General features: G+C 42.4%; 1 protein-coding gene across 3 annotated transcripts in view; it reads right to left on the bottom strand.

Annotated features, from left to right (window-relative positions):
• The window catches only part of Rab30 (RAB30, member RAS oncogene family), a 103,243-nt gene that overhangs the window by 9,209 nt on the left and 77,480 nt on the right, over positions 1-16,554 (bottom strand). For all 3 annotated transcript variants that reach the window (XM_052714149.1, XM_052714151.1, XM_052714150.1), the window contains exons 2-4: positions 15,645-15,745; positions 11,931-12,014; positions 5,787-5,970 (exon numbers count right to left, since the gene is read on the bottom strand). In XM_052714149.1, coding sequence (XP_052570109.1) covers positions 5,787-5,970; positions 11,931-12,014; positions 15,645-15,737 — 361 coding nt within the window. In that variant the 5' untranslated portion in view covers positions 15,738-15,745. The remainder of the gene's footprint in view (positions 1-5,786; positions 5,971-11,930; positions 12,015-15,644; positions 15,746-16,554) is intronic.

A 16,554-nucleotide genomic window follows, 5' to 3' on the forward strand; every position in this document is an offset into this window, starting at 1 on the left:
TTCCACCTTTGCTTATTTTTTAGGAAAATAATAAACCAAGATTGTAATTTAAAAGACAGTGTTTGCAGCCCAGGCAGTGGTGGCACACATCTTTAATCCCAGCACTCAGGAGACAGAAGCAAGAGGAGCTCTGTGAGTTCGAGGCCAGCCTGCTCTACAAAGTGAGTTCCAAGACAACCAGACCTATTACACTGAGAAACTGTGTCTTGAAAACCAAAACAAGACAATGATTGCCCAGAAAGACAAAAGTGGAGCATAGGAGGGGCAGAAACCAGACCTCTCTGAGCACATTCTGCTCTACAGATTTGACGTTAGAAGCTTACATTTTACAGAGTTAAACAATACAATTGTGTAACTAGTACAAAGTTAACATTTAAAAGCAATCTGTAAATATTAAACATGTTTGTCATATAGTGGCATAGATAGAGACAACTATTTTAAGTAAATTGAAAACATGATTTAACCCTGCATCCTGAGGTGTATACTCTAAGGACAAAAAGGAATTTAAGGACAAAGTCTTGAACCCATTCAGTAATCATCTTGCAATGGCATAGCTGGGGTTGGGATTAGGAGGCTCTTACATGTGTATTAAGGGATAAAACAAGTCATTAATTATGCTCATGTCACTTGGAACTGGTATTTTTGACATGAGAAAGATGAAATACAGGCATGAGATTAATGATATTAAGTAAAAATTTTACAGTTTTAAATTATAGATCTAAGTATCTGTATGAATAACTCATGGTATGTTTTATCTTTTAAAAGTTTTCTACTCCTTTTTCCAGTTCGGCTGACAAAAGTCAACTATGCTACCTGGTAACATTGCTTAAATGAGCTAATTCATAAATTACTCTGTGTATGAATTATAAATACATAGTAGAATGCCATAACACTGGAAAGTCCTGACTGCTGATTCTCCATGATACCTAATGCCAACCTGCCAGCAAGCCAGGTGAACTGTCCTGTGTCTTTCTCAGTGAAGGTGATTTCATGTGTGGCTTAAGACAGTCCTGTGAGTCAGAAGACAACTTGTTGAACCTACTAAGACAACACAATTCATCATATCCATGCGTACATGTCAGCTTTCAATAGGAAACAGTTTAGAGATGACCTACACGTAAGGACAACCCAACACTGAGCTGGGGTTCCTAATTATAAACTTCCCATTAGAAAGAAATGCCACCTCCTAAAGACATGATCACTTCTAGGTCTGGGGCATGAAATGATGTGCCTGAGACTTTGCCATGGCGGAGAGCAAGGAAATTGTCCCAAAGACTCCTGAAATGTCAAAGGGCTTTGGGAGCTCATCTGAAGAAGTTTCTTCCCATGTCAATGATGGAACAATGGGAACATGGGTGGTAACTGCACAGGATACACTGAATGCACACTTCAGTTCAGAAGTCCACAGCATATTAAAAATACAAATGAATTTCAGTGGTTCTATTTGGAAGATCCTAGGAAACCAACTCATTACATTGGAAACCACTGAACAAAGGAAATAAAAGCTAGTCATGGTGTGAGGCAGCGGCAGGCAGGTCTCTGTGAGTTTGAGGCCAGCCTGGTCTACATAACGAGTTAGTTCCAGGACAGTCAGAGCACATGGGGGGCGGGTGGGGAGGGGAGCTGATCCTTCTTCCTATCTCACTTCAAGTCTTTCTTTATCTTCCTTATTTAAAATGCCCAACGGTAATGCTTTGACCCAAGTTCTCAAGGAATACAAGGACAGCTCGGAACTAGGGGCATTCAAATGCTTCATGGCCACGGTTCCCCTTAGGCATGAGGGTTTTCAGGACTGGGTCTGAGTACCAGCTCTAAAGAGGCAGCTACTTCACCAGCAGGCAGGAGGAAAAGTTGAGAGGACAACTACAGAGTATGGGGAGTTGACCTCACATTCTGTTCAACATCAGGCAGAATTTCTTATCTCAGCATCAGTTTCCTCATCTACAAGTTAGGACCCCTAGTATAATTCCTGGTATGTATACACACCAGCAATAATGCTTATTATAAAATGTTTGTTCTAGCAAAAAATACAGTCATTCAGACAACATGGCAGCCTACAGAACGGGAAAAGATTTTTATGAACTACACATCCAACTGAGGGCTAACATCCAAAATATAAAAAGAACTCAAGAAACTATGTATCAAGAAAACAAATGACCCAGTTAAAAAATGAGATACAGCCGGGCGGTGGTGGCGCACGCCTTTAATCCCAGCACTCGGGAGGCAGAGCCAGGTGGATCTCTGTGAGTTCAAGGCCAGCCTGGGCTACCAAGTGAGTTCCAGGAAAAGGCGCAAAGCTACACAGAGAAACCCTGTCTCGAAAAACAAAAAAAAAAAAAACAAAAACAAAAAAAAAATGAGATACAGATCTAAACAGAAAATTCTCAACAGAGAAAACTCAAATGACTGAGAAACACTTAAATGCTTAACATCCTAAGCCATCAGGGAAATGCAAATCAAAACTACTCTGGGGTTTCATCTTAGGCTGAAAAGATGGCTCAGCTGTTAAAAGCTAGGCTAATAACCAAAAATATGAGATTTCACCTTACACCCATCAGAAGAGCTAAGATCAATAACACATGTGACAGTTCATGTTGGTGAGGATGTGGAACAAGCGGAACACTCCTCCATTGCTGATGGAAGTGCAAACTTGTACAGTCACTATGGAAATCAATATGGTAGTTCCTCAGGAAGGTGGGAATTGTTCTACTGCAAGATCCAGCTTTGTCACTCTTGGGCATATGCCTAAAAGACACTTCATCCAACCACAGAGACATTAGCTCAACCATGTCCATTGCTGTCCTAATCAAAATGGCCAGAAACTGGAAACAACCTAAATGTCCCTCAACAGAAGAATGGATAAAGAAAATGTGGTTCATTTACACAATGGAGTATTACTCCGCTGTTAAAACAAAATGAAATCATGAAATTCAGAAGTAAATAGATGGAACTAGAAACAAGGATTCTGAGTAAGGTATCCCAGAGCCAAAAGGACAAATATGGTATGTATACACTTATATGTGGATATTAGTTGTTAAGTCGATAACCAAGATACAATTTATAGAACCACAGAGGTTAGATATAGAGTAAGGGACTAGAGGGGACAGAAAGATCTTGTTAGGAAAAAGAAATAGAGCCAGGCAGTGTTGGTACACGCCTTTAATCCCAGCACTCAGGAGGCAGAGGCAGGCGAATCTCTGTGAGTTCCAGGCCAGCCTGGGCTACAAAGCGAGTTCCAGGACAGGCACCAAAACTACATGGAGAAACCCTGTCTCAAAAACACACACACACACACAAAAGGAAAAAGAAATAAGAGTAGATAGTTATGGATGGATGGGGATGGAATGGGAAGATCAATTGGGGGGAAGGAAGAGGGAGATGAGGGAGGGAATAAAGGGAGAGACAGATAAAATTAAGGGCCAATTGAAAGATAGTATGGAAAACTAATACAGTATAAGCTTCCTAAAATATATACATATATGAAGGCAACCTAAATGACACCACTGTCCATCTCTTATCACTAAATGAAGCTTCCAGTACTGGCATTGCATTACATCTAATTGAGTTGTTGGACAAAGGGATCCCACAGGAATCCGCAAAAAACCTAGACTTTTGCTAAAACTAGAGGTTGCTCTCCAAAAACTAACAAGGTTCCATTGCTGAAGACAACACCTACACAACTCATTGAGCATAGAGAAGTCGAGCTGGTACCTACATTGAGCCTTCACCCCTACATTCTAGCATCTTTGGCACAGAAAGGTACTCTGCACACTACCAAAAGAGAAATGTAAACACTAAGCCAGCCACAACCCTTTGATCTACAATGCTGTCTTGCCCACAAGATATACTAGGGCAATAGTGGCACAAAGCTTGTGGAAGTAACCAACCAATATCTGATTTGACTTAAGGCCCATCCCTCAAGATGGAATCCATACCCAACACTGCTTGGGTGACCAAGAACCAGAGACTGCAGAGCCCAGGGAGGGACCTAGGGTAAAATAAAACTCTACCATTCTTTGAAGAAAAAAAATAGCAATAAAATGACTCCTAATGCTTATGCTACACTCATTGATCAGATCAGTGCTTTGCTCAGCTATCATCCCAGAAGCTTCCTCCTACAGCGATAGGAACGAATACAGAGACCACGGTCAGACATTATGCAGAGAGTGAGAGACCTTGGAACACTCGGCCCTAAATGGTATGTCTCCAACAAATCCCTCCCCTCTGGACTTAGGGGACCCTGTGAAAAAGGAAGTGGAAAGAGTACAAAAGCCAGAGGACACCAAAAAAAAAAAAAAAAAAAAAAAAAAACCATGTCCTCTAAATCAGCATGATCAAAGCACATAAGAACTCACAGAGACTGGGGCAGCATGCACAGGGTCTGCACAGGTCTGTGCCAGGTCTTCTGCATGTATATATGGCTTCCAGTTTAGTGGGTTTTGTTATGGAACTTCTGAGTGTACACACAAATGGATCTCTGATTCTTGTGCCTCCTCTTGGGCTCTTTTCCTTCTGCTTGCCTTGTCTAACTCCAATGTGTTAGTTTTTGTTTTACCTCATTTTATTATTATCCCTTAAAAGCCTGTTTGTTTTCTAATGAAAGACAGAAAAGGTATACATCCAGATGGGAGAGGAGGTGGGGAGGAACTGGGAGGTGTAGAGGGAGGGGAAACTGTAATCATGATATGTGAAAAAAAAATGAGTTTTTAATAAAAGAAAAAAATAATAAAATGTTTGCCCAGCTTATTGTTAGCCATAATTTGTAACTTAATGACGCTTTCTAGGTAGTTTTCTATATTTCTAAAATTCAAATCATGAGAATATACAGCAAAATTCCTTCCCAAGAAGAAAATATTTTAACAAGCAGATAGTTGATGTCACTTTTCATTTTTAACCAGAAGAGTTTATAATGATATGGTCCATTTCATGGCAATCTGTGTGTGTGTGTGTGTGTGTGTGTGTGTGTGTGTGTGTGTGTGTGTGTGTGCGTGTGTACAAAAATGCATTTGAAGACCAAAGGTCTAACTTGTTCCTCACCTTGGTTTGGTTTTCGTTTTCTGTGCTACAGTCTCTCAGTAAGACCTGGGACTGCATGGTTAGGCTAGGCTGGCTGGCCACTGATGCCAGGGGTCCTCCTGTCTCTGCCTTCTCTGCGATTACAAGCAAGGGCCACCGCACCCCGGTTTTCACACAGCTACTAAGGATCTAACTCCAGTACTCATGCCTGTGTAGCAAGTACTTGACCAACTCAGTTATCCCCCAGGCCCCTGTAACTCCATTTTTAATGAGTGCATTTGTCACCATAGAAAAGCAAGGGTTATTTTCTGGTTTCTTCCCATTAAATGGTCCCCTACCTCCTACAAGACAAACTGCAGCATTTCCCTTAGTGGATTCTGAAACACAGGAGGGAGGTCTTAAGTCACCATAAAGTAAGAAGAGAAAAATTCACCGAAGTATACATTTTAAAAGAATAACTGCTTCAATATGAATTCTTCATCAACTTCAAAGATTTATTTTACTTTTACACCAGCAATACCCACCATCTTGTTAACTCTTTCATCCAAACTGACAGGAAAATCAGCAATATTTTTGTTTTATTTTTCTAAACTATCACCATGGGACAGAACTTACTTTATGTCCTCCTCAGTTGTAGAACTGAATGTTGGTTATATAACTCAGATAACTAGATAGTATGTTCTTGGAAGGTACCAGCACATAAGCATTACATGACCATAAATTCTCTGATGCATTCAAATCAATATCCTTCCTCATTAGCCCTTACTTACCCACTAACACAGTGATGACCTTATTGCTAGCATACTGTTCTATCTCTCGCAACCACTCAGGAAGGCAACGGAAGGACTCCTCACAGGTGATGTCATAGGTAAGGATCAAGGCATTGGCGCTTCGGTAATAACTTTGGGTGATTGAGCGAAATCTCTCTTGACCCGCAGTGTCCCAGATCTGTAACTGTTGAAGCATAAGACAGGGATCAGCTTGGAAGAACAGAAAACAAAAGGGTATTGCCTTGCTATAGCTCAGAAACGGGAACATCACCCAAACAATTTCATGGTTGTTTTCTGCCCTGAAAACACTTCTTTCTTTTCACAGTGAAGTGTTTCTGGTTTGAGGAAGGGGCTTATTCTCTTCCCTGTTTTTGTTTGTTTGTTATTTAGGACTTTTTATCATTAAAAAAACTTATTGTACATTTATAATATTCCAAGCTCTATTCTATTCATTTTTTATGTAATAACTCAATCTTCACAATGATCCTATAAGGTAGGTACTTTTACAATACAACACTTCCCTCATCAGGAAACTAAAGTACAGAGAGATCTATAACTTGCTCAGTGTCTCACACACAATTTAGCACTCACTATGGACTCTGTGTTCTTGCCAATAAGCTGGATGGACAGACACACACACACACACACACACACACACACACACACACTACAATAGAGAGCAAGCTGTTGCTCTGTGGTCATTGGCATTTCAGTCAGCAACCAAGAGAAAGAAAGCACAACCTCCCCAGCTTTTGCAGTTTAAAATTCTAATGAACAGCTGGGCGGTGGTGGCGCACACCTTTGATCTCAGTGCTTGGGAGGCAGAGGCAGGCAGATCTCTGTGAGTTCGAGGCCAGCCTGGTCTACAAAGCGAGTTCCAGGACAGGCTCCAAAACTACACAGAGAACCCCTGTCTTGAAAACGAAATTCTCATGAATACATCAAGACATCCCCACTGTTAATGGAAATAGGAGTGGTGATATTACAGTCTTGCCCTCCACACACACTAAGCCCTCTGACCTTAGTCACTTTTGGACTCCACTTGTGTTAAAATAGGGTTTGATAAATCATCTACTATTTCTAAAGATAGCAAACTGATGGTTCAATAAGAAAGAAGGAAAAATACTCCCCAAATCTTTTCCCCCAACCTCTCTGCACAGATCACACCACAAATGGGAGACAGAGCAGAGTGTTTGGGGAGATAAGAACATCACTATCAGCTTCCCTCCTAACTATAAATCCACAGGTCACAGGTAAGTTAACCTCTTTACTATTTCCTCAGGTAAGGCCTTCTAGAACCTTCTGCCACCACAGTCTCCCTTGCAATACTTCTTATCATTTCCCCTCCCCCCCCCATAGCAACTGACATATCTTAATCACGTACTTGAAATAGTTTGTTTAATGCCTATCTGGCCTACTTGATCTAAAGATTCATAACAGGAGGAGGCAGGGCCTTGTTGTCCTCACCAAATACAGTATGCCTAGGACAAAAAGCAGATGCTGACATTTTGAACTGATGATCTCAGTTGTTCCTTACCCCTTCCCAGTGAGGTAGGCAAGCTTAATAAAAACTGTTTCTTCCACCCAGGTACCCACAAAGCTGGGAATCAGACTCCAGGTCTTCTATTCCCACCCTGTTGCTTTTGCCATTGCAAGCTCATTTAAATGTACATTTGCATCCAGCAGTCACTTGGTGTCACCCTGGCCCCATAGCAATTTTGCTGAGGACATTGAGTAGTAAGCGGTAGCTCCTGCCACAAGCCAGCACACACATTCTCCTTTGATTTGAAGTTGCAGCAGCTCTTTGATGATATAAACTAAAGTCTGTGTGTGCTAAATGCAAACGTACACATGACAGTTTGTGCTGGAACAAAAGCTATTTCTCTTCTCTGCCTCAAAGTAGGGCCATGGTCCTCTTCTGCCAAGATGTGCCTAAGAATAGCAGGCTATTGTTTTAAAGTCCCATTCAGCCTCTAAAACACTTTTAACTGGATTAAGACACTGTCAGTCGTTAGAAAGCACTGTGTGACTGGAACATCTTGGGAACCGCTTTAAGCATCAAAATATTTTCTAAAATAGTGATTGTATGACCTTGCTGAGATATATGCCACCTTCTCATAAAGGACTGCCTGTGTCGAGCCTGGCAGTTGATTATTAAGGATGCTTATCTTCCATCGTCTATCACTCAAATTAGTTTCATCACCTTTCTCTATAATCCACTGTCTCTTTTCATCCTTTACAGAGCACTAAGTATAAGATGACTAAAACAAATCCCTGATCTAAGAGATCATCGTAAGAACCCAACTCCACCACTGATCAGCAATGTCCTCTCAAAGAGGAGCCAAAGAACAGTGTCTCCCAATGTTAGTCTCCCATCTGTCAAAGTGTCACCCACATTGCCGTCATGGATTTCCTTGCCACTCTCACCCAGAGCGCAGGGCTGCTGCACTGCTCACCTGTTCTCTTACTGCACTGCTGTCGCCTGCCCCTCTCATCAGTTTGCTAGGCTGTCCTCTTAAGTAGATTAGCTCTTTGAGGGCCAAGGTTATCTCTTTGACTTCATATCTTTGTTTCCTTCCTAACACAGTATATAGTGGGCACAGATGAATAATGGTTAACGAGATGAACATAGGATTGTGAAATCACAAAGGAGGAATTGATTAGCTATTCTTAGAAGATTAGTGGGGTTTTGAAAGATCTGGGACAAAATGTTATCAGAGCCAGATATCAGCAAGTTCCAAAAGTCAGTGATGCTTCCCCTACCATGCTGCTCTGCCCAGTGCATCTACTATAACACAAGATGGACGGACAGATCATCAAAAGAATGAACATTCAAACCTACACTCATGAATCTCCGATCTGTGTAACCTAGGTGTGATTAGAGATAAAAACAACCTCTTATATCAAGTGGTGGTGGTGCATGCCTTTAGTACTAGCACTCGGGAGGCAGAGGCAGGTGGAACTCTGTGAGCTCAAGGCCAGGCTGTTCTACAGAGCTAGTTCCAGGACAGCCAGGGCTACACAGAGAATCCCTATCTCAGGAGGAAAAAAAAAAAAAAAACAACTGTTCTAATCAATCTAAGGTTAAAAAGTAGGCTGACCTTACATTTTTTTTTTTTTTTTTTTTTTTTTTGGTTTTTCGAGACAGGGTTTCTCTGTGTAGCTTTGCGCCTTTCCTGGAACTCGCTTTGGAGACCAGGCTGGCCTCGAACTCACAGAGATCCGCCTGGCTCTGCCTCCCGAGTGCTGGGATTAAAGGCGTGCGCCACCACCGCCCGGCTACATTTTTATTTATCACTCATTGATTTGTGATACATTGAAAAATCAGTGGGTAAGATTGGATAGCATCATTCTACATCTTTTTTCCTTATGTATAGTTTTTCTTTTTTCTTTTTATATCTTATTCTACATGTTGCTTTATAAATAAATCATAGGCAGCTTGAACTGGATTGGCCAACTCCCATTTCTTATGAAATAGTAGCAGTCTAAAGAGGTGTTAATGGCAGCAATTGAGCTGTAAATATAAAGATAAGTAAGTCGAAAGCCCTGCTCTTGGGAGCCTGTGGTCTTGTGGTGGAATCCAATGAAAAAAAAAAAAGATGGAATTTTAGCCATGTAATAAGCACTTAAAAATGAGGTCAGAGCTAGCAAAATGGCTCAGTGAGGAAGGGCCAAGTTTGATCCCCATACCCCACATGGTAGAAAGAGAGAACTCTTACAAGTTGTTCTTTGGCCTACACATGCATGCTGTGTGCTCATGTACATGCACACACACACACACACACACATACTCAGAGACACAAATAAATAAAAATAAATATTTAAAAATTGAAGCCATTGTTTTCAAAATAGAATAAATAGAATGGCTAAGCTTGGAATTCATGGATGGAAAAGAGCCTGTTCTGTAACCATGGGACTGTTCCTTATCTTCCCTTGCTCTTGGCCAAAGCTTGGTACAATGGTAGGCACTAACATTTCAGGTCAAACAGATGACCTCACAAGTACATATGCAAATGGGAACTCATGTCTAGGAGGGAACCACATGAAAAGGTGGTTATCCTTTCCTGATTCCTTAGGTTGGCAACCACCTCCTCTAGAATTAAAAAAATAAATAAATAAATAAATAAATAAATAAAAACTACAAAAGGCTCTTCCTGTCAGTATCTCTTCAGCCTGCTCCTACCTCCTTCCTGTCCCCACACCCTCGCTCCTTCTCTTCATTTCAAATAGTTTTTCTGACCTTCTGGTTGGCATTTATGTAGATTTTACACCCAGTATCCCAGCTTTCTGTTCACCATTATACTTGGTATAGACGTCTCTATGGTAAGGAACCATTTCAAGGAGTCAGGACATAAGGAGATAACGAAGGTTCCTGCCTCATATCAGCCCTTGTTGGTGATGGTATTTATGAACTGCTGAAAGAATGCCAGGGAGCGTCTCTTACCCTTCCCACGACACTCATAAGATGCGAAGTAACAATCGATTGGGAGAAGGATGCAAATAACACAAACTAAAGTGGGATGCTTAGATTGAGACTTAGCTACAACTCCAGTACCACTACGTCATGCTGAGTATGATGCTCAGATGACTGAGATCTTTCCAGGGGATTTGACTCTGAAGATCTGACCAAGAAGTTTCAGTAACTGAATGGTAGTGCTAAACATCAGTATCCTTACCTCCTACCATGTGATTTAGTTTCACTTCACATTTTTTAAATGGTTTTATTTTTAACTATGAGAGAGAGAGAGAGAGTAGACACATGTGAAGGTGAGTATGGATGCCTGTGAGTGTAGGTTAGAAGAAAATATCAGACAGTTGAGAGCAGCCTTCCATGGGTGCTGGAAACCAAACTCAGGTCATATACAAGAGCAGTATGCACTCCACCTCTAAGCCTTCTCTCAGCTCTTCACTTCCTATTTCTTTCCATCACCTCCTTTTCTTGCTGCAAGGTGATGAGCCTATTGTGCCTTCGTTCCCTCTTACCCCACAGGAGACCCCATGGAGTTCGGAGAGTACAGGTTAGCAAGTGAGGTTCAGATCCCGCTTGTTTCCCTACCGCTACAGCCATGACTAAGTAAATGAATTAAGTAACCGCTGAAACTTGTATCATAAGGACAATACCATCTACTTCCCAGAGATCATACCAAGAGTTAAAGTAACAATGGTAACATATGTAAAAGCATCTATCAGAGACACTGACTTATAATACATACTCAATGAACATACTACCTCCTGTTTCTGGACATATTATACTTCTTCTAAGTACCAGCCATCTAGAAGCCACCAACTGGAAGACAGAGTAGAGGTCAAAGGTCCTTTCTTGGACCTCTAGAGTTCGAAAACAAAGGTATAGTGGGAGAAAGGATAATTTTAATAAGTAATTCATGTGACTGAATTACCTACACTACCTACAATGAAATGTGAGGATCAGGAAGCATTGTCAAATAGAGCTTTTATTTAGAAGGGAAACATTATTGGTCCAACTTTGAAATCCAAAAAGAAATTCCTACTTTGTTTTCACTTCTGACATGACAGGAAAATGCGTTTTCCCTACTGTCTTTGGATAAACATATCATTCCTAAATTGCCTCTGTGTGTTTTTTTTTTTCTTTTCTTTTGAGACAGGTTCTCATGTAACCTAGGCTGGGCCCCAACTTGCTATGTTAAGGATGACCTTGAATTTGCAATCACTCCACCTGACTCCTAGGTGGGATTACAGCTATGCACTACCACACCTAGTTTTATGTGGTGCTGGTAGTTTAATCCACAGCTTCCTGCGCACTAGGCAAGTGTTCTGCCAGCTGAGCTCCACCCCACTGGATCATTTCCAGTGTGGGTGTGAATGAAGCAATTTAACAGATGTTATGAAAAAAGGAATGGGGGAGCTGGAGAGATGGCTCAGTGGTTAAGGGCATTGCCTGCTCTTCCAGAGGTCCTAAGTTCAATTCCCAGCAACCACATGGTGGCTCACAACAATCCATAATGAGATCTGGTGCCCTCTTCTGGCCTGCAGGCATACACGCAGGCAGAACACTATATACATGATTAAATAAATCTTCAAAAACAAAAACAAAAAAGGACTGTACTTCCTCCCCTAAACTCTTAGAGAACACATCAAAGGTTTACTATAAATTTAGCTTCTTACCTTTACTTTTTCACCATTTATCTCCACTGTCTTAATCATAAAATCAACTCCAATTGTGGCTCCTTGACCTGGGGGGAAAAGACCCTAAGGAAGAAATAATGGCAAGTAACATTTCAGCACATCTTCCAATTAAGTGTATTCTCCTCACTCCCCACCCCATCCTAATAAGACCGTTTAGAAATTCGTCTCCGCCATCCTTTGACCAAGGTGACTGGCAGAGAGAGTACTCTGCTTAGTGTCATGTCTGGAGGGGAAGAGAGAAGGGAAAGGAAGATGGAGAGAGAGATTCTGACAGGAGCAAACACAGAAAGAATGACCGGGCAGGAGGCTGGCTGTAAAGGAGAGAATCTTGAAGGCGCAGGCATGAGTGCTGCTTTCAAAACAGAAAACTCACACAAGGGTAAGACTGGGGTGGAATGAGTCACCAGAATGACATCAGGACTGTCAGGATGGGGAAAGAAAAGGTAAGATTGGTTAAAACAAAGAGGGGAGGAAAGTGTGCGGAGCTCTGCTACAGAATGAGAATGAGTGAAAGACACGAAGCTTCTGACTTCTCCTGGGCCTCAGGACGGTCACCAGCTGAGGTACAGTGTGCCACACACACAAGTACACACAGTCCAGAGACACACACACACAATGACACACAGTCCAGACACACACATACACAAGTACACACAGTCCAGAGGACACACACACAATGACACACAGTCCAGATGGACACATACACAATGACACACAGTCCAGATGGACACACACACAATGACACACAGTCCAGATGGACACACACAATGACACAGCCCAGATGGACACACGCACAATGACACACAGTCCAGATGGACACACACACAATGACACACAGCCCAGATGGACACACACAATGACACAGTCCAGATGGACACACACACAATTACACACAGCCCAGATGGACACACACACAATTACACACAGTCCAGATGGACACACACACACCATGACACACAGTCCAGATGGACACACACAATGACACAGCCCAGATGGACACACACACAATTACACACAGCCCAGATGGACACACACACAATGACACACAGTCCAGATGGACACACACACACCATGACACACAATCCAGATGGACACACACAATGACACAGCCCAGATGGACACACGCACAATGACACACAGTCCAGATGGACACACACACAATGACACACAGCCCAGATGGACACACACAATGACACAGTCCAGATGGACACACACAATGACATAGCCCAGATGGACACACACACAATTACACACAGCCCAGATGGACACACGCACAATGACACACAGTCCAGATGGACACACACACAATTACACACAGCCCAGATGGACACACACAATGACACAGTCCAGATGGACACACACACACAATGACACACAGCCCAGATGGACACACACATGCAATGACACAGTCCAGACAGCAGAGTGGAAGCAGCATCAGAAGAGGAGGCACCAGACAACCCCAGACAAACCACTCCCCCTCTCTAGACCTCAAAATCATTGAGTCTGAAGTTGCTGTAAGCATGAAATAGGAGAAAATTGCTTGACCTTAAGCTGGAAACATAACAGTTTTAAGAGAATAGGGACATTAGCAAGACCACATGTATACTTGAGTTTACTTTTTCATATTTCCTGTAAGCTTAGGGAGAGGGTTGGGGCAGCAAGGACTTCCACCAAGAAAAAAATGTCTTTACCTAGTCTCCTCCCTCTTCAGAGTGCAGAATGCCAGGAATAAAGCAAAATGGACTTTATTAGCTCTTGCAGCTAAGACTGGGACATCTTTAATTAAATCCATACCTTAACAAGAGAGTTCCTTAATTAAAGTTTGAACTCAGAACACTGAGCTTCAAAGCAAAAGCAAAAGCTTCATTGCATGTCTGCAAGTGACATAAACATAAACATTCATAACTTTATTTACAAATATTGAATCGATTTTCCTGTTTGGCTTGGCTCAGACAGAAGGCTGCCAAGCTTCAGGTTTATAGCTCCAGCTGTTTGCAGACTAACAAATGCCAGAAATAAAATAAAACAAATCTTTCCCAAGCCCCCCCCCTCACTGTTCCCCAAACCTTCCTATCTTAAAACCAGCTAAATCCAATTCAACTGCTTACTAAATAATAAAAACATACATAATCCTGACTATGAAATATGAACTTTAGGGAAAACTGAAGGGATAGAGAGATAAAAAGTAGACAGAAAAGAAAACATGGTTTTTGGCAGAATTACTGATCAAAAATAAAAACACTTCCATTTTTAATGGCAGGGTTTATCTTGTGATTTTCAGGAGAGTGGTCCCAGAGGTTAGAGAGCCATGGAGAGATCATTGGGCCAAAGAGCAGGAGACCAGGGTCCCAGCTTTGCCAGCGATATGCATCAACATCATGAGCATGTCGCTGGGTCCCTCGGGATCTGTATGAGAGGACTGGATTGAATCATCTCTACGTGACCTCTCAGTAAAAAAAACACCGTCAAGCAAACTCTAATAAAGCACTAAGGAACAAATCTTTCTATATGGAAAATGTGTGGGTGTGTCCTCCTTACAGAAGCAGGAAAAGTTGCTATGGTTAGGTGGATGTAAAACCAGCTGGAGTTTCCAGTATCTCTCTGTGATAGTTGACTGAACTCCAGATGCTGGTTGGCTTTTTACTTTTGATTTCATCAGACCAAGACTTAGAGAACACACAGGCTCCTGTCTGTGGTCATTCAGCAAGGCAAAAACCTTGACATTCCAGCAACTGTGAGCCCTCAAGTTGCTGGGGTTGCCCAGTGTACCACTCCAGTTTTCCACAGACTCACAGACTGCAGTGAAAAAGGGCTTGGAACTCATGGGCCCATGGCATGCAGTGGGGAGGCCTGGCCAGGGAAGGTGGGCATCGTGATCCAGACTAGCACTTGGATCGAAAACCTTGAGTCTTGCTCTTTCCACAACACCAGGTCATCTTAAGCCTTCGAAGAGCTCATCTCAATGCTCCCAAGGCGCCTGCCACCAAAACAGGCTCTCTGCATGATGATCCAGAAAAGGGCATCACTTGGACTTTTCAGTGGGAAACAAAATCAACTTTAGAGTGATTTTTCACTTTAATTTCCATATAAAAACAAGTATGTAACCTTGGCCAGTGATTCTCCAGGAGCCAACCCTGGAGTGGACTTGTACTTAGATTCTATGAGAAAGAATCAAATCAGAAAGCATATTGGGTTTGTTCAGGTTCATCACTGCCCTCAGCTCGTTCCTACCTAAGAGACCCAAACAGATTGGTTATAAACCAAAAGAGCTCACTTTGTTTTTTGGATGAGAATGGACACAGACCAGAAAGTTGAGGTTTAATCTGTATTGGGGCTTTTTAAAAATGAATTATTTGGACTTGGTTTAATGCCCAGATTAATTTGTTTCCACCTCTAGATGATTATAAACAGATATATTTTATAAGCCAAATCTATCTTTAATACTGTGCTCTGAAAACAAAACCACCTGCCCCTTTTTGTCTGAGGAAGCAAGACGAGGTGTGGGAGAAGTCCTCAGCATCCCTCAGGCAATTTAGAAAACCTTTGGCTATCAACTTGAAGGAGCTTTTAAAGGGTGCCTTAAGAACCTGCAGCCCAGGCGTTAGTACTGGGCCCAATCGCCCATCCAGCAGATGGTCACTGTTAAGACGGGGCGGACAAACCAACCCAACCCTGGATTCCAGATTCCCTTACCTGAGTGAATCTTCGAACTAGGCACGTCTTTCCCACTCCAGCGTTGCCAATTAAAACAATTTTGAACAGGAAATCATAATCTTCCATACTCATTTACACGGCTGCAAATGAACACAGGCGACAGTGAGAAGGGCCCGGCAGACGTCCCCGGGAGCTCAGGCTGCACCAGCCCCTACTCTCCAGAAACAACAGGTCTGACTCATTTGAAGAGCAGCTCAAGGCTCCTCTCTGGTGACGTTGCCAGCGAAAGAGGAACACAGGTGTTTGGTCACAGATGGACTTCATTCTCCCCAGCTACCTCGTGCTGCACCAAGTAAATGACACACATGCCCTTTCACCTGGCAACCTTTATTCCTCCAAGCTGTCAGGTCGGAGATCTTCAAGAGATAAACTGTGTTTTCTTTTTGTGTGGAAAGCCAGACTAGCCGGGAGTGCAGACAAGTAGGGAGAGAGGAGAGCCATCCAGAGATTAAGACAGTTGATAGGCTCGGTATGAAGAAAATGACGGCTGCCAGAAGACCAAATGAAAGGAGGAAATTATAAAAGGCCTTCACTCTCATGCAAGTCCTAAGTTCTCGGGGATCATACTAATGGGCGATTGTCTTGCCTTTCCCTGACTGTCCCATTTCTATCTCTCTCCTACCAACCACACTGGTGCTAAATGGCCTCCAATGGTACCTGTCTTCTAATTGCAACGAGCCGTGGGATGTCCTCTCCTCTACTGGGGATGTCTTCTTGAATTTTCCTTCAAGCCCAGGGCAAGCCTCTCATTTTCTCTGAATCTTTCTTTCACTGGCCTTCCTCAAATAGGTGATAAAAATAAAGTGATGACTTTTTACCATTCCTCCATGTCAGACCTTCACTCGCTATACATATTTATTTGTTCAAACGTCTGCCTCATCCTTGAGGG

This window comes from Peromyscus californicus, unplaced genomic scaffold (genome assembly GCF_007827085.1).
Source record: "Peromyscus californicus insignis strain IS unplaced genomic scaffold, ASM782708v3 Scaffold_4__1_contigs__length_199733344, whole genome shotgun sequence".
In the NCBI taxonomy this organism is placed as follows: domain Eukaryota; kingdom Metazoa; phylum Chordata; class Mammalia; order Rodentia; family Cricetidae; genus Peromyscus; species Peromyscus californicus.